Here is a 19,954-nt window from a genome sequence, read left to right on the forward strand (position 1 = left end):
CTGGCGGAAAGTTTTGATTCATAGTGATACACTTGGTGAGAAATCAGGTTTCTAGTCTGTTTAAATTTAAATTTCCAGTGAATCAGAGTACAATGTGCAGACTTGTGTATTTGGAGAAGCCTTGAAAGTGAATGTTTTTGTATTAAAATTATCATTAGCTCATTCTGTTTTGCGCCAATATCCACAGTAAAGACTTTGATAGTATTTGCTCCCTTGTTAAGATCATGAATTTTAATTGAGTTAAAGTAATAGTTTCATCTCCTCCACAGACTTTACAGGCAAAGGAACTCCTTTAGAGCCCTCTGGGCAAAATAAATGAAGTTGTTTTTGTTTGTGGACCTAATAGTTGAGTCTCATCTCTTCTCTTGGAAGGTTAGTCTCAAATCCTTAGCTTAGTGGCTCTGGTTTGGGAATAAAAGATTTTCCAGACTAGCAGTATTCAGTTATTTAAGTATCAGAGTCTTGCCAACCAGCAGGACATGTCCCAGCTCTTCATAGGTCCAAAAGTGAAAGCATGAGGTCATTTATTTGGTACAAATCAGTCATTAGACCCTGTTTAAATATCATGTCTACTCTGTACAAAGTAACATACCCGTCTAAATAACTACTGCTTGAAAGTTCAAATAATAAAGTTTTAGTAGAGCATAACAATTAACTTTAATCTGGAGGTAGAGGGCCTGCGTTCCAGATTTACCTCTGCCTCTAACTTGCTTGATGATAGACTTGACTTGTTTTTTAATGATAATACAGTAAGACAATAGGAGCTTTTGCATCTGATTTAGTCAACATAATCAAACTATTTGGCTTCAATCTTAGCTCATCCTCATGCTACCTGTGTGACATTTGGCAGATTACTTAGCTTCTCTGGGCATGCAATATAGGGGGAAATAGGAGCAATTTCAAAGAATGGTTTAAATGAGTCAATATCTATAAGGTAATGTGAACATTCCCTGGTATACTCAAAATTTTTCTAAATCTTAAAAAATTATTATTTTCAGTTGATTTGTTAAGAGAGAAAGTTGACTTAAGAGGAGAACCTAAAATGAGAATTTGTACATATTCGTTTAAGATTGGTCATTAGTAAAGTTCTAAAATGGCAGTGAACAGAAATTGCCAATTTTGATAGGAATTCTACCATCAAGTAATGAAACTTAAGTAGATTTTCCTTTCCCAGAACCCTTTGCAATTATTTTATGTTACTGACAATGATTGTATCTAATAACGTAAAGGGAAGAACCATATCACTTGATAGTAGTAAACCATCATATTTGGACAGGGTTAAGAATTTTAAGTTTGACACTGGGTTTTTTCCTCTACAATTTTTTACCAGGTACTTTTCCCTGTAGGAAACCACTCTGTTGGTGTCTAAATTTCATTGGCAATGTGTTAACAAATGGCATTATGAAATGTAGTCTTTACTTGTTAACAAATGGCATTTGAAATGTAGTCTTAACTACAAGTTCCAGGTTGTTTGAATACTTGCTTCTAGTCACTGGTGTCTTTATTAAAACTTCTCTTTTATTTATTTATTTTTTATTATTTATATTTTATTTTTATATTCCCCTTACAATTACAACCCCCTTATTTTGACCCCAAGCCCTCCTTTCACCATTCCCCACCCTCCCATAGAGTGTCTCTGGTTCATAGTTGTTTGTTGATTTTGATATTTTCTTTCTTATAGTTATTCTTTTTCCTGGTCCCTTATTTAGGTTTTCTAGATTCCTGCTATGAGTGAGACCATCCGGTATTTTTCTTTTTCTTTCTGGCTTATTTTGCTGAGCATGATCCCTTCCAGCTCCATCCATGTTGCTGCAAATTGCATGTGTTTATCTTTTTTGAATGCTGAGTAATATTCCATGGTGTATATGTACCACATCTTCTTGATCCAGTCATCTATTTGTGGGCATTTGGGTTGTCTCCAAAGCTTAGCTATTGTAAATAGCATTGCTATAAACATAGGGGGGGCGGTGCTCTTTGGAATTGATGTTTCTCTGTCCTTTGGGTAAATACCTAGGAGTGGAATTGCTGGATCATATGGAAGCTCTATGTTTAGTAGGTCCAGAAATCTCCACACAGCTCTCCATAGTGGTTGGACCAGTTTGCACTCCCACCAACCAGTTTTCTCCACACCCTCGCCAACATTTGTTGTTGCTAGTTTTTTTAATATGTGCCATTCTCACTGGTGTTAGATGGTATCTCATGGTAGTTTTGATTTGCATTTCCCTGATTACACGTGATGTTGAACATTTTTTCATATGCCTGTTGGCCATTTGCATTTCCTCTTCAGAGAAGTTTCTTTTTAGCTCTTCTGCCCATTTTTTGACTCGATTATTTTCTTTGTTTTTGTTGAGTCTCATCAGCTCTTTGCAGATTTTTGTGATCAGTCCTTTATCATTAGTGTTGTGTGCAAAAATGTTCTCCCAGTTGGTGGGGTTTCTCTTTGTTTTTGTTATTGTCTCTTTTGCTGAGCAGAAGCTCTTTAATTTGATGTAGTCCCAGCTGTTTATTTTTGGCTTCACTATCACTGCTTTGGGTGATGTGTCTGTAAAGATATCTTTGATATGCATATCATGTAGTGTTTCACCTATATTTCCTTCTATGTATTTTATGGTTTCAGGTCTTATGTCTAGTTCTTTAATCCATTTGAGTTGGTTTTTGTGCATGGTGTTAGGTAGTAGTCAGCTTCATTCTTTTGCATGTAGCAACCCAGTTTTCCCAGCACTATTTATTGAACAAACTTTCTTTGCTCCAATGCATATTCCTTGCTCCTTTGTCAAAGATTAGTTGACCATAAATCTGTGGGTTTATTTCTGGATTTTCTATTCGATTCCACTGGTCTGTGTGTCTCAGGAATTTAGCATTTTGCTGTCTGCAGAACTTTCTAGTATCAATTCTATCAGTATACCATCTGTCCCTATACATGGCATGATCCGGGTTATCAATCACCTATTATGTCTGGTAGCATAGTTATATTTTGGAAGATTTTGACATATTTTCTGGGACTTTTTTGTTTGTGTTTTGATTTTTTTCAAAGTTAATATTTTTTAAATTTATTTTTTACTTATATATATTTAATAGCATTTTTCATTTTTTTTTACAATGCTTGCTCTCTTTTCTCAGGTGTAGTCCCCATAGAATTCCCACCACCAGTTCACCCGTGCACCAACACCATAGTCCCTTGTGCTCTTCCCTCTCTCATTTTGACCTCTTTCCCTCACCCTCCCCTGCAGAATGTCTCTGATTTATAGTTGTCTGTTTACTTTTGTTTTGTTATTTTTTTATTGTTATTTTTTCCCTAATGCCTTATTTGGTTCCCCTATATTCTTCCTATAAGTGAAACCATCCGAGATTTTTCTTTATTCTTCTGATTTATTTCATTGAGCATAATCAACACACTACTGGAAGTCCTAGCCAAAGCAATAAGACAAGAGAAAGACACACAAGGAATCTAAAGAAAGGAGTAAAACTAGCACTATTTGTAGATGGTATGATAATATGCATAGAGAATCCTAAAAACTCCACAGAAAAACTAATTAAAGCAATCAACCAGTTTAGTAAAGTAGCAGGATACAAAACCAATGCACAAAAATCAGTAGCCTTCCTATATGCAGTCAATCTAAAGAAGAAGAAATCAGGCCTCCTTGGTGGCTTATAAGTTTAAGCACAGCACTGTGAAGCTAGCCATAGCCTCTGCAGCATGAATTTGATCCATGGCCAGGGAGCTGCCTACATGGTACAGCAGACCTCTCCTTTCTCGCCGGCTGCTCCTCTCAACAGTGTGTTTCAGTCAGTCTTCCTATTCTATTCCCCACTCTGTCTCTGGTGACTCCTCTCACCTCCCGCACCTCTGGCCTATACCAGTTCTTGTATGCACAAATATATAAATCTTTGAAAAAAAATAAGAGGAAATCAAGAAAACCATTCTTTGTATAATTGAAACAAAAAAATCAAATACTTGGGAATAAACCTAACAAAAGAGATAAAGAACCTCTACAAAGAAAATTATAAAACATTGTTAAAAGAAATAGAAGAGGGCCTCCCTGGTGGTGCAGCGGTTGAGCGCTGGGTTGCGAAGCTGCCCGCAGCCTCTGCAGCGCCGGTTCGATCCCCGGCTGCTCCCCGGCCACTGGAGGAGGGTCCCGCATGGTGCGCAGACCTCTCCTGCCGCCCGCTGCTCCCCTCAGCAGTCTACCTCGGTCCTTCTGCCTGCTCTGCTCCCCGCTCTGGCTCTGGTGGATTCTCTCACCCTCCCGCGCTTCTGACTGTACCCAGTGCTTGTATAAATAAATAAATAAAAATAAAATAAAATAAATCTTTAAAAAAAAAAAAAGAAATAGAAGACACAAAGAAATGGAAAGACATCCCCTGCTCCTGGATTGGAAGAATCAACATTATTAAAATGGCCATCCTACCAAAAGCAATTTACAGATTCAAAGCTTTTCCAATAAAAATCTCAATGACATTCTTCAAAGAAATAGAACAGATACTGATGAAATTCATATGGAGCCATAAAAAAACCTCGAATAGGCAAAGCTCTCCTGATGAAAACAAAGGAGAATGGAACTATCACACTTCCAGACTTCAAACTATACTACAAAGATATTTAATATTTTTAAATAGCAATCTCTAGCTCTCTAATTTTTGGTCATTACTCTAGCTTTTCCTTCAATTATAAGCTTTCTCGTTTCTATAACCATGCTTAGCATTGCATTGGAAACTAGTAGAAACTGTGCCAGTTTTAACACCCAGAAGTGATCTTGCTGATTGGGCTATGACCTGAGGGATGTACCTGTGTTCTTGTGAGGTTCTTGAAAAGAAAACTTCTATTGATGTCTAAAGCAACATAACCTCAGGGAACCAAGCAATTATGCAATTGCATAAGCAATTATGTCCTTTGAAGAAATGGCATTCATTTTTTCAGACTCTATTTGAAAACATTGGGCTGTTTTTTCCCCATGCGTATTTTATTTTGTCAGAAAATGTTCTGACATCAGAGCCAGTCATACTGGTACAGATTCAATCAGAAAGAAAGTATTGAATATATTGTTTAATCTCTGTGGGGAGAGGAGGGGAAACTTAAGTTTAATGGAAGTAATTTATTTCATTGACTTCATTTGTTTTCTTTTAGGTATCACAGATGTATAAATTTTTTTCACACCTTAAGTTTTCTATAAAGTGAGTCATGAGAAATATATATTCTGTATTCCCACATGTATTCTCTAGCATCATATGGAAACACTGTTACTGGATATGTGGCATATTTCCTTAATATATGATAGTATATGTGCCAAGTTAAATTTAACAGTTATCTCAGATCCCTTATATTTCTTGAAATCAGAGTTCATTTTAATAGTGCTAAAGGGAATCTAATACATCTACTTCCATTTTTAATCAACCGAATTTTTTTCAAGACTTATTTATTTACGCCTAGGAGAACTGGGGTGTAGGCCAGAGGTGCGGGGAGGAGGGAGGGTGAGAGGATTCATCAGAGACAAGAGTGGGGACCAGAACAGGCAGATTGACTGGAATACACTGTTGGGGGGGAGCAGCGGGAGAGACAGGAGAGGTCTGCTATGCCATGTGGGTTAGCTCCCAGGCTGGGGATAGAATTTGTGCTGCAGTGGCTGGAGATAACTTCATAGTTCTGAGATTTAACCCTCAACTGAATATTCCTTTAAAGACTATTAAGTTACCACTAAGGAACTCTTTAAAATCAGTCATGGAGGGCCTCCCCAGTGGCGCAGCGGTTGAGCCCTGGGTTGCGAAGCTGCCCGTGGCCTCTGCGGCGCCAGTTCGATCCCTGGCTACTCCCCGGCCACCGGAGGAGGGTCCCACATGGCTGGCGTGCAGACCTCTCCTGCCGCCTGCTGCTCCCCTCAGCAGTGTACTTTGGTCCTTCTGCCTGCTCTGCTCCCCGCTCTGGCTCTGGTGAATTCTCTCACCCTCCCGCGCTTCTGACTGTACCCAGTGCTTGTGTAGATAGATAGATAGATAGATAGATAGATAGATAGATAGATAGATAGATAGATAGATAGATAGATAGATAGATCTTTAAAATCAGTCATGGAAAAGATTTCCCAAATGTCATATTTGGTGATGAGTAAGGAATTTTAAGAAAGCTAAAGTACTCTTTGAAGATAATTGGTACTTTTGTTTTTTAAGTATATCATTTGGTGGCATTGAATACATTCAGTGCTGTACAATCATCACTCCTATCCATTTGCAGAACTTTTCTTCATCTCCAACATTAAGCAGTAACTCCCATCCATCTACCCTCCCCTCTATCACCCTACCCCTCCACCACCAGCTGCTGGGAACCATCATTCTACTTCTGTCTCTATAAATTTCTCTATTCTGGGTATTTAGTATAAGTGGAATTATATAGTATTTGTCCCTTTGTGTTTGACTTATTTCACTTAGCATAATGTCTTCAGTATTATCCATGTTGTAACAGGTATGAAAATTTCACTATTTTTTGTGGCTAATAATCCATTTTATGTGTATAACACATTTTGTTTATCCATTTTTCTATCAGTGACACTTGGATTTCGTCCATCTTTTGGCTAATGTGAATAATGTTATGAACATTATTATAGAAGTTCGAGTCCTTACTTTCAATTCTTTTAGGTATATATCTAAGATTAGAATTGTTAGAGTGTACGATAAACTTTCTAAGGAACCACCATAGTGTCTTCTATAGCAGCTGCATTTTATATTCCCATCTTCAGTGCACAATGGTTCCAATTTTATCATGTCCCCCCAAATACTTGTTATTTTCTGTTTCTTTTTTTTTTTAAATAATAACCATCCTAATGAGAATAAAGTAGAATTGATATATTCTGAATATAGTGAAATGTTACTTAGTTTGTAAGACTTCACCTAAGTTGCTTGATGTGCCTTCTTAAATAAACTTTGCAAATAAAATCTTTGTTTAAAATACTGATAATGATGTCACCTACAGATTTAATTCCCCCCATAATGATACTTTGTTACTAACTACGAGATTACCTTTGTACTACAGAATATAGCAGGATGTTTAATTAAACTTAAACAAATTGCAAAGGTGCCCTTTTTTTCTTTTTATTGAGGTAACATCATTTTACAACTTGTATAGGTTTCAGGAGTACCTTTTCTTTTCTACCAACAAATACCCAGTTATTGTCCAACACCAACCAATCCATTTAGGTCCTTTTTAATATTTGCCTTTTATAATAACTATAAAAAGGAGTTACAAATGATAAGTTCATGTATTTTGTAAATTATTTAATTCAAAATTTGCCAAAGTTCAGTGAAACTGAAATGTAAGATTCATCAACCTCAAAAATAAATTTGATTCCCTTAGTTGTTACTTGGGGATTTGAGGTAAAAATAACAAGAATATGATTTAAAACAGTACTTTTCAAACTTTAAAATGCAGAAGAGTCATGTGTGATTCTGATAAAATGCAAATTCTATGAGGTAGCTCTCTAGAGGCTGTTCTTTTGCATGTCTAACAAACTCCTGAGTAATGGCAGTCTGTAAGCCAAGGGAACACAGTTTGAGATAAGAATTTAAAGTATTAATGAGGCAGAAGCTGTTTGATAAAAATATTTTAGTTTTTAAAGCATGCAAAACTAAACAATAAATATCAATCTATTTGGGCCTTTAAATTGAATGTAAATGAATATATTGAGTAAGGAAAAAACAGATCTGGTGAAAATCAAGCTTTGGAATCATGTTTTCTATCTCTCAATCACTGGAGTTTTCTCAACTTTAAAACTGGAAGAGTACTTCTCACCTATTCTTCTACCTTGATGTTGATGAAGAATATCTTTAAATTGTCTTTTCTATGTTGTTCTCTTTAGGGAGTGCCTTGGTGAAGCACATGAGCCTTGTGACTGCCAAACATGGAAAAATTGGCTACAAAAAATAACTGAAATGAAACCAGAAGAACGTAAGAGGAATTTTAGATAATTATACTATGGTATTTTCTTATACAATTCAAAATATAATGTGGTCATATTTCTTATTTTTCATTCAAAAATATAATGAGGTCCTATTTCTTAGAGTTTTCATTTTTCAAGTTTGTTAATGCTAGAGCTCTCCTGTTTAACATCACCTCTCTAATTAACCAACGTCCTTTTGGAGGTCACAATTTGCAAGTGAGAATCATAGCTAGGGTATACATCTTTCTAAGACTTGTTTCCCGGCATAACATAAACGGTAAATAAGGTTCACACTTAAGCCACCCTTCTACAACCCATCTCTTTTGTTCTGAAGTAGGCCAACTAGATTTTCAGTACTTGTTGGGGAAGAGTATGTACTCTGTAGTGATAAATACATTCTCTCTGTTAATCCTCACCAAAAAAAAGTTACTTACACCAAGTGTAAGTAACTACACTTAGATTGGATTGAGTGACACAGGGCATGTGCTTCCTAAACAGAATAGGTTTGGATTAACCATCCTAGTAGAACTTCTCACATTTTAGCAAATAAATATACCTGCTTTGCTTGTAATAATTTCTCATCCCCTGAAGTGTCTTCTAACAACATTTTCTTTCAAATTAATGTAAATGAGAATTTTTTTATTTACTTTTTAGATAATGGAGTTAGTTTAAAGACTTAAAAATCAGGTTTAAGAATTCACTCAGTAAAACTACTCTTTAGTGAGCAAAGCATATAATAAAGATGATGCTAGCCTTCAAAGAGTGAAAGAAAGGGAAGCAGTCAGATAATTACTGTGTAGTTGATAATATAATTGGGTAAAAATGACAGTTCAAAAACAAGACCAATTAATCAGGTTCAGGAAAGAAGGTATCAAAGAATCTTCCTAAAGGCAGTGAGATATGAATTGGGTTTTAGCCTATCTGTAGAGGCAAAGATGTGATAGATATTCCTGTTGGCATCTGAAATGACAGTAGGCAAGGGACCTTAAGAATTTGCATTCTTGTCTCATATTAGTATACCAATGCCTGAGAGCTGGTTCTCAGCATTTTACATTGACAGGAGTCATTCTGTATTATTCAGGAGTATTCAGGATTATTCAAATCTGTGGAGTAGAGATCATATGTAAATTAGAATGTCAGCTTATTAATTGATAATGAGAGAGATCCTTTCACATGATGAAAAGGTTCATGTCCCTTATCCAGGAGCAAAGGAAAGCAAATAATCCTAGCATAGTTTATAGTGAAATATGATTAAACAATTCTGCCCTGTACCACCATCACCAAGTCAGCAAAAAAAAAAAAAAAAATTTTGAATGCTGCTTCCCAGATCAAACTCTAAATAGTTTTTTCCCCCAGATTGATTGTATCTCTCTCTTGAATGCCAAGTAGAATTTACCATTGCTCTCTTGATACCCATCCACTCTCCCTATTCTCCTGATTTGTACAGTGTATATGTATATGTGTATGTGAGTTCCATAAGTAGATTAATACCATCATCCTACAGCACCTTTAACCTGACAAGACAATTGAATTTTGCTCTCTTTTCCTGTTTCTGGCACCTAGAAATATCTAAAGTTCTGCTAGATGGCTTGCTATTACCCATCTATATTTCTTTATACATTTATATGGAACCTAAAATTAAGATCCATGGGAGAAATTTTCCAGAGATGAGACTGGAAAGAATAGGTATAGTCAGATTAAGAGGGTTCTTACCAAGTTTATTGAATTTATGCTATTAACAGAATAAGCCACAGAATGCATTTTTAAGTACTGAAATGGTATTATCAAAGGTATTTTTCTGAAGATAACTGATAATTCGAAAGGGTAGATTGAAGGAGAGATAGACCAGAAGAAGAAGGTGAATTTTTAGTTTGGTTCAGAGGGTGACTCATGTCATTGGTCAACTTAGGAAATTCAGATAAAGTAACTTTCACAAGAAAATAATGAGTTTGGTTGTGGATCTTTTGAATTTGAGGTACTTGCAGAACATACTATGGAGATGCCCAGGGAGATTTTAGAAATGCTTATCTGCAGCTTAGAAGAGATGCTGAGAAAATTTTGCTTTTAAATGGTATCTTCATTATTTATTTAGCACTTACTGAGTGCTGCTACATGTTTTATGAGAGAATTGATGCATAAGCTACATCTGGAAAACTGATCGATGTTTTTCACACAAACCAAAGAAAGAAGACATTGGGGCATGAGGTGAAGTAGGATCATGAAACAGCATGACATATTCAAGAACTGCAAAGAAAGGTGCAAGAGATACTGCACTGGCAGAAGTCACAATCAGGTGTTGGTATGCGCTGCTGCGAAATCCAGCCTTTTCCACAGATGCTGAAAAGGAGTTTTGAGTATCAGAGTGATAAGTGAAGATGCTTCCTTAGATCACTCAGGAGAAATGTGGATGATTAAGGACTATTGTGACAGTAGATAAGAACCCCATCTCCGAGACAACTTCAGAATGTCCAGGTGAAAGATTATGAAGGCTTGAAAAAACAGTGGCAATCAAAATGGGAGATGAGGGGTGAATATAGGAAAGTTATGACAATGTAATTTTATTAAGTTGTAACTCTAGTGTATTTATAGTTGCCTGAGTTATACACAAGAAGTAATTAGTTAACTATTATTTAATTCATAAGTAGAATGTGGCTAGGGTGTCTGATTTGAAATATAAAGCAAATATTTTGAAATGAGGGAGTATTTTTAGTTTGTTCTTTTTCTTCTTCTTTTTTAAACCATTATAAAATTGAATGACCCATTCCATTCCTAAGAGTAAGTTTTTACTAGGGAAGGTGAGGGCAATGACTTGGCTGGTAAGTACAGATTATCTGTAGGACTTAGGCATAATGTCCTTGCACAGGGTAATGACCCTGATAATAAGGAGAGAAAAGAAATAGAACTAGAAAATATATACAAGACATATATGTGATTACTTCTGGTGAAAGACTTCAAATTAAAAACTGAAGATTGCGCTCAAAGATTCCTGGTGGGATTTTAATTTGTAAAGATGGGTGAAATTTAGGAAATTGAATTGAAGACAAGAGACTAAAGACATCTGACAAATGGTCTACCGGAGGAGCCAAAGTCAAGGCTACAGAGTTCCCAGATCCTTTAAAGAAACTAGGAGTTTTCTCACTATACTAATGAGTATGCCCCACACTGAAGTGTGCTGATCAGTAGGCTACTACTAATGGCCTTACATTTAAAATGACTATCTAAGTATAAAATTTAGGGTGAGGCTTAATAAATTATATAATACTACAGTATTTGCAATACTTAAATAAAACATCATCATTAAATACACAGAAATAATACTCCTAAAAAGAAAAGTATGAGTTTGCATATTACTTTGGATCATGGTCACATGTTTTGACATAGGCATTTTCAACCAATCTTGTAGATTCTTGATACAGTTTTCTCCTTTATGCCCAGTTTTCCAAAGGAGTGGCAAAATCTAATTGAGAAAAAGCATTAGAAAATATACAGGAGTCAGTTCAAAGAACTCCATATAAAGATACAAATACTGTTCTTAAGAACTAAAACTGCCTCTGCTGTGTCTAATTAGAACAAGAAGCACAAATGATTACATTTTCTGTGACAAGATAGTTAACATAAAATTCTCAGACCAATTTTTTCATAGTACATAGTTGATAAATGTTTATTGAATGGAATTCAAATAGTCTGTGAATTCAGTCTTTAAAAAACAATTTTTACTGACTTGCTTATTGATCCAACTTAAAATCTTTGACTCTATTGTACTCTGATACTTGATTAAATGAAGGTAATTATTTCTTACAGAGAGACTATAGGTCATTAAGAAAAAAATGAGATGTAGTATAAAACACATAACTAAAGCGACAGGGAAGAGTTTGGAAGTCAGTAAGGGTGAAGAAGACTCACCAGGTAGCTGAAGGGTGAAGATAAGGTATTGTGGGTAGTTCTTAAAAGTATGTACAAAGAGCAGATATATGAAATGAGCATGTAAGTGAAGGCATTTTCTAGCATAAGTTTTTGTTGGAATAATAGTAGGTTATTTCCTGAACATGATTTACTTTACAATCCACTAAAATGCAGTTAGAAACTAGCCTTCTCTCCAAGAGGGAGAAAAACACTGTTATATTGCAGGGCACACAGCTGCTTTGTTTTAATGGCTTTGTGCTTTATTACTATAACAATGAACAATAAAGATCATAAGAATTTGTTACAGCCTCTGAGCTAAAAATAATGCTGACGCTGAAGGGAGGAGAAAGGGCACTACTTTTAAAGAAAAATTAATTATTTTTGTACTTTGTGATTAAGCTTTATAGCAATACCCTTTTAAAATGGCATGACCTCCACATCTTGACCTTAATGAGTCACAAGTGTATAGTAAGTTCCTTCTGAAAATTCTGTTCCCCACCACGTTATCTCAGAATTCTCACCACTAACACCCTAATCAAACCATCTTCTACAAAGTGGGTTTGGAACTGCAGTGGAGTTTGATCAGATTCTTACTGCTGTTGTTTCTCTTTTGCAATAGTGGAATTGAAAACCAGCACTTTACATTCCAGCAGTAGTGGCTATTCTGTTGTTGACACATACTAAGTAGGTACACACTCTGGATTCCTTGCAGCAGACAAGACTCCTCCTCTCCTAGGCTCCATAAAAAGACTAGTGCTCAGGGCCTCCCCGGTGGCGCAGTGGTTGAGTGCTGGGTTGTGAAGCTGCACACAGGATCTGCAGTGCCGGTTCGATCCCCTGCTGCTCCCTGGCCCCAGAGGAGGGTCCCACATGGCACGCAGACCTCTCCTGCCGCCCGCTGCTCCCCTCAGCAGTGTACTTCGGTCCTTCTGCCTGCTCTGCTCCCCGTTCTGGCTCTGGTGAATTCTCTCACCCTCCTGCACTTCTGACTGTACCCAGTCAGAATACAATACAATTCTGATTGTATAAATAAAAATAAAAATAAATCTTAAAAAAAAAAAAAAGACTAGTGCTCAGCTCTTTCAGTTTGTTTAGAGAGCCACTTCCCAAGGATGAGGAAGCGCAAACCTTTGTCCTCCTTTCCTCACTAGGGCTTTGTATTTGGGGTTGGTCTTTCAAAATTCAAAACTCAAAAGTCTAATTTCTCTCCTGCTTTTGACTATAGGGCTAACCCTTACCCCACCCTTCTGAGAGTCTACATATATTGATAATCAGAGCCTTGATTTGTTGAGCCACTTTCAATGATTCCAAAGTGATTTCAGACATCTCTTTCAGGAAAGAATATATAGGTCTTCCCCATGCACTTACAGCTAGAAAACAAAACAAGACAAACTTGATTACAGACCTTTTTGCTGGAAAAAAAAAATTTTTTTTCATTGTACATCTGGAGCTCACTCTAGCCCCTAACTCTCTCCCTTGGGGAGTGGGACAGAGGAATTTATAAAATGTGAAATTTAGAGTTTTTTGAAACGATATCTTCATTGAGATTGCAGATCTCAAATTATAATAGAATAAGTTGAGTTTAAGATGATATAAGGTTGATGTGGAGATAAATGGGTAGGAGAAGTTTGCCAGATAGACAGCTAAGTCTTGTATTCTTTACTAGAGTAATTTGGTCTTATAGTGATCTATAGTCAGTGGGGATCAATTAAAAGTTTTAAAACATCTTTAGGATAAAAAAAGGTCACTATAGGCAGTGTAATGCTGTTGATGAAGAGAAGAATCTGGAAGAGGCTGGTTTTCTATGTTTTAATTGCTTGGGAGCCCATAAGAAATGGGAATGGAGAGAAGCCAGATGTGAAAGAGAAAGAGGTAGAATCAATGGGACATGGTGGGTGAGAGAAAGAGAAGGGTGTCCGAGATCATATTCTTTCTGGATTGTGTCTGGGTAGATGACCTTGTTGTCTACCAGGATTCTACATAGAGGAAGAGGTTTGAGAGAATAAATCTAGCTTTAGATTTATCACATTGGATTCAATTTTAGTTCATCTAAAATAATCATGGCTAAAAAAGATTTTTATATTCAGAATATGCTTTTTACTATGATGATGTGTTTCTGGTAATTAAGAAATGACTGTTTAAAGTAACCATTCCTGGGCCTCCCTGGTGGCGCAGGGGTTCAAATCTCAGTGCTGTCAAACTAACACCAGCCTCTGGCATGAGTTCAATCCTGGCCAGGAAGCTGACCCACATGGAGCAGCAAACCTCTATTGTCTTGCCCTCTACTCCCCTCAACAGTATATTTCAGTAGATCCGACTGTTCTGCTCCATACACTGTCTCTGGTAAATCCTCTCACCCCCTGCACCTCTGGTCTGCAGCCCAATTCTTGTATACATAAATAAATGAAAATAAATCTTTAAAAATAAATAAATTATTCTCTTTTTTTAATAGAGGCATATTTTATTTATTTATTTGTTTGTTTGTTTTGTTTATACATGCACTGGGTACAGTCAGAAGCGCGGGAGGGTGAGAGAATTCACCAGAGCCAGAGCAGGGAGCAGAGCAGGCAGAAGGACCTAAGAACACTGCTGAGGGGAGCAGCGGGCGGCAGGAGAGGTCTGTGCGCCATGTGGGACCCTCCTCCGGTGGCCGGGGAGCAGCCGGGGATCGAACTGGTGCTGCAGAGGCTGTGGGCAGCTTCGCAACCTAGCGCTCAACCGCTGTGCCACCGGGGAGGCCCCTAAAAATAAATAAATTATTCTTTCTATAATTTTCTTTGATGCAATATTTTAAACAGAATAACATTGGCTTTTTTTTTTTAAAGTTTTTCTCTTCCCCTGTTTATTTAGACACAAATTTAAGGGTAAATCTTTAAATCCAGTTTCATAAGTAGAGCTTTTGAAATACTCTTCCATATGCAATAATCATGCTATTGAGAATAAAGCAGTTTTAAAACGTTTCTGTAGATCCCAATAGGAAATATATGATTAAAATTGAAAGATAGGTTACAAAGAAAACTTCAGGGTTTTATTTGCCTCCGAACTTGTACTCTAAATTATTTATTTTTGTGTTTGTCCTGATATCTCAAAGTTGTGGGAGTTAGTGAAGCTTATGAGGATGCGGCCAATTGTCTCTGGTTGTTAACTAATTCCAAGCCTTGTGCTAACTGCAAGTCTCCAATACAGAAGAATGAGGGATGCAACCACATGCAGTGTGCTAAGGTAAGAAGTTAAAAAAAATGTTGCATGCTTTGCAGTTGGAATCTTAATTTTTTGTTAATCCAAAGAAGAAATATGATAAGCATAAAAATCTTGTTGAGTTTTATACTTTAGGAGATTAGATTCTACGTTTCTTGCTGGATAACTGAAGTATTATATTAAAAAATTTATATTCCTAGTGAATGTTTAAAAAATAAAGTTAAAGATTCAGTAGTTATTGGCCAGAAAATGAGAAATGCCTGCATTCTTTCCTGCCAGCTGTTTCTCCCAGTGAGGACTCTGAGAGAGTTTTATGTTTATATAAATAATAACAATAAAAAAAACAAATGGTAAAGTGCTGTCTTACATAGATCTCTTGCAAAACTGGTTTTAGAACAGTACAGACCCTAGCAGGCCCCAGGCAGGGCAGTCCCCCTAAGTTCAAATCTTTACCTTGGTGTCTATATATAGGTGTTTGTATAATAAAGGTACCCAAAGCAACAGACTGATTTTAGGTCTGCTAATGAAGTCATCAATTAGATATATATAACGTTGCTATATTGAAAATGAAAATGGCAATGAAGAGCCACTTGGCTGAAAAATAATTAATATAAGTAATTGCTGTTAGAAGGCTACCCTCCTGACTTAGTTGCATAGAAAAAAAAACTATCAGAAGTAAATATTCTGGAGAAAGGTTAATCACATTTTATTATTCCATTCGTACATTTATGAAAATTTTTTTCTTTAAAGATATAATGATGTTCCAGTTTTTTTACATTGGAAGTTCCATCTCTATATTAAAAATAATCATTTAAAATTATTGACAATTTTTTCTTATAATTTAAGATATGAAAGAAACCCCAGCAATTTTTAAAAATCCAGTAAAATGTCAGTGTATTACTTGACTTTGATCATTATTTTAACCTTAAAAATAATGGCAGTTACCAGATGTTATTTACAAGCCTACATTGCTTTAAACTTAATTTGCTTAGTGAAACAGTAATAATGATTTTCCTAAGAGATGAGAAGAAAAACCTATTAGAGTGTGCTGAGCAAATCCTCAGAAGTCTAGCTGATCAGGCCAAAATTCTTTTCCTTTATTTATGGTCTTATCTCCAACATCTGTATTAATTTTTCTTGGAAAATCTTATATAGCCTACATAAATATATAAGGAAATACAGTTTGACCATAAAAATGAGCAGCTAGGCGTCTAACAAAGAAGCAAGATCCACTATTACCTTTATTTCCTTCATACCACTTGCCACTAATAGAAACTTGATTTATATATATTGAGTGAATAAGTATTTTCATGAATTAATCAGGACTGATATAAGGTAATTCATCTTAAACAGATTTTGCTTAAGCTCCTATTGCATTTTAAAAAAAACATTTACTTACATGTTGTATAAATGTAATAGTCTTATCTGATATGTTATGTGAGATTATTGAACAAAAGAAAATGACAGTAAATCTTATGACATACAGCACGGCATCTGGAAAGTTACAACTTTGCTACAGAAAAATTTTACACTTTTAGAGGGCACTTTTTTTTTAATGTGAAGGTGGAACAATAGTTCCAATGTAATTGAATCTGTATTCTAACATAATGACTAAATTATAATATACTTTTATTATCTCAGTGTTATGATTCAGTAACAGTTTTTTCTTTGTGGAGTCAAATTATTAAACATGTAAAAAGACTGACAGATTTGAGCCTGTAAAAATAAGCTCATCTTAAAAACATTCTTCATTCTATTAATTTCCTTTTAGATAATTTTCAGATGACTAAATTTTGCATTCTTACATATTTTAAATTACTTTGTAGTAATTTTCTTCATTTGGGTAAAACTATGCTACAACTAAAAAACGATTTAACTTCTTTAGACTGTTTTGTAAAAGTATTGCCACTAATTATGAGAGATAATAAAGAAGTATTAAAGTGTACTTGTATCAAATCAGGCACAAAGTTTGCTTACACCAGGAAACAAAACAATTTGCATAGTGTCATACCTTTGAAATGAGCTCACAATTTTTTTTTTATGATTATAGCCCATTTTTTTTAATTTAAATTTTGGACAGCACATGATTTCTCCTTTCAGGTTTGGTCACCCTAGTTCTCCCACCACCATAGCACCAATAGTCCATCACCATATTCCCTTGTGCTCTCCTCACCTCACCTAAATCCCTACCTTGTATTCACCCTCCTCTTTTCCTTTATGGATGCCTCATATCTGTGGTCCACTTTCAAGGTTTGTCTTTGTGTGACCCTTCATTTGGTTTTTCTATATTCATTTGGTTTTTCTATATAAGTGAGACCATCTGTTGTTTACCTTTTTCCTTTACTTCACTTACAAGCTCACAGTTTATTTTGAAAAAGGATGCATGGCATACAGATGTTAATTCGGTTCTCTGTCCATGACACATAAAATAGATAAAAATTAGTAATGATATAGAAGTCAGTGTAATTACTAAGGTATATTTGATTGCTGTATATTCAAATTCTCTATCTTGAAAATATGGATCCTTTTTTTCAAGTACCCTTGGGACATTCACAAAACAGTCATCATTGATCATCAATCTCATAGATAGTTCAGAAAATAGGAAGTAGATTCCACATTCTCTGGTCATAATAAAATAAAATAGAAATTAATAATGAAGTTAGATAAGATGAAAACCTGGTAAGATTTTTTTTTAAAGCAAAAATCAAAGAGTTAAAAACTGAAAAACAATACAACTATAAATAAATCCAAAATATGGTTTTCTGAAGACGATAAAATAAACCACTAAGCTTACATAAGAAAAAAGTAGGATTGAGGGAGTTCATAAACTAATATAAGTAGTAAGGGGAATAATCAATAAAGCAAATTAAGATGATAATAAGAGATAACTGCTCCGCTCTTAAAGATAGGTTTCAGCATATCAGTTTCTTATCAAAGTTTCAACATGGATTTAAATGGATTGATTTTCTAAGAAAATGTAATGTATTAAAACTTAACCCTAGAAAAGATAGCCATGTAAACCTATCTCTGTGGAAGGAAGAAAGATTTTCATTATCTCCCCACTTTAAAGCAGTAATTTGACCATTTCACAATAAAATTTTATCAAATTTGTAAAGAACAGGTAATTTCATGATTTAAACTGTTTCTGAGTATTAAGAAAATACCTTTCGGGGCCTCCCTAGTGGCACAAAGGGTTAAGTACCGCGCTATGAAGCAATCTGCAGCCTCTGCAGCACAAGTTTGATCCCTGTCGGCCAGGGAGCAACCCACGTGGTGCAGCAGACCTCTCCAGTCTCCCTGCTGCTCCCCTTAGCAGTGCATTTCAGTCTGCCTGTTCTAGTCCCCCCTCTGTCTCTGGTGAATCCTCTCACCCTCCCGACCCCCTCATCTCTGGTCTGTACCCCAGTTCTTGTATGCATAAATAAATAAATCTTAAAAAAAAAAAAAGAAAAAACATTCAAATAATCATTATAAACTGAGCAGACCTTTATGCTAGGACTTGACAGGATTATAAAACTGAAAGTGTAAAGCGATCTTACTGTCCTAAATAAGATGGCATGGGCAAGGGGGATCCCACAGATATTAGCAAATATAATCCAGCAAAGTACATTAAAAGAGTGATGAACATCAATTATATCTCAACTTAAAAATTTTAAAATTAAATCAGCCAGTAGGTTTATTCCAGGAATAAAAGAATAATTTGATATTTTAAAAGCTATTGCTATACTTCATCTTACTAATAGATTCAAGGAGAAAAATCAGAGGTATTTTATATAGATGCACAAAAGGCATTTGATAAAATCAACAACCATTCTTTATAGGACACTCACAGAGCAGAAATAGAGGGAAACATCCTTAGTATCATAAAGATAAATGTATCTTAGTCCAAAGATTAACGTGACAATTAGGGAAACCAGAGGTACTCACACTAAAAACAAGGACAAGATAGGATGCTCTCCATCAAAAATGTTACTAATATTGGATTGGAATTATTTACCTCTCAGTATAAGTAGACAATAGAAAAAAAATTGGAGATGTAAAAAAATAGAAATAAAGTGATAGTTATTTTGTAGACAAAATGATTGTATGCATAGACACCCACTACAAACAGCAGGCTACTACAAACAGAAAAATTTTGTACTATAGCAGAGAACAAAATTAATACGCAGACAGTAATAGCCTTCATGTGTACCAGCAACATCCACGTGGAATATATGCCCCTCAAAAATACCTCATTTATCTAGAAAGAAATGAAATGTCAAAAAATAATATGAAGAAAGATTTAAACCCTCCATCCATAGGACACAAAAGGTGACAAAAGAAAATGATAAAGTTCTTAGAAACATTACAGCAAAATTACTGATGGCTTTTGTTTCTGCATTTAGTTAAGCTAATTCAAAAGTTCGTATGGAAAAACAAAGTAAATTAGGTGGGTATGTGTGAAATCACCTTTATATAGCAAAAAAAAAAAAAAAAAAGATAGCTAGGGTAGCTCTGTAAAAGAGCACTAAAGAGGAATTGACCTTGTCAAATAGTAAACAGTATTTTAGTGACTCAGTAATTTAAACAGTGTAGTAAAGACCACATGAATCTGCAGATAGATGAAACTGAATAGAAAGGAAACCTAGAAAATAAATGTATATGGGAATTTATCAAATCTTTAAAGAGCAGACATCTCCAACCAGTGACAAGATATATACTATTCAATAAGTGGTAATAAGACAACTGGGAAGTCTGTTAAAAAAAAAAAAAAGTTGAATTTATACCGTATACTATATACCCCGATAAAACCAAACACTAAAAGATGTCAAGGTGTAAATGTTTTTTTAAACAAAAAACAAACCATAAAAGTAACAACAAAAAACTTGAAATGGCGACATCATGCTGACTCAAAATCCACAAGCGTTTAAAAAAAACACACCTGTATT

The 19,954-nt window shown here is 35.4% G+C and overlaps 1 protein-coding gene across 2 annotated transcripts in view; it reads left to right on the forward strand.

Moving 5' to 3' along the window:
- Window positions 1-19,954, forward strand: part of ANKIB1 (ankyrin repeat and IBR domain containing 1) — a gene marked incomplete at its 3' end in the record, with an annotated part of 85,280 nt that overhangs the window by 52,421 nt on the left and 12,905 nt on the right. For both annotated transcript variants that reach the window (XM_084229562.1, XM_084229561.1), the window contains exons 9-10: window positions 7,849-7,933; window positions 14,920-15,050. In XM_084229562.1, coding sequence (XP_084085688.1) covers window positions 7,849-7,933; window positions 14,920-15,050 — 216 coding nt within the window. The remainder of the gene's footprint in view (window positions 1-7,848; window positions 7,934-14,919; window positions 15,051-19,954) is intronic.

Source organism: Talpa europaea (genome assembly GCF_964194135.1).
Source record: "Talpa europaea genome assembly, chromosome: 3".
Lineage (NCBI taxonomy): Eukaryota > Metazoa > Chordata > Mammalia > Eulipotyphla > Talpidae > Talpa > Talpa europaea.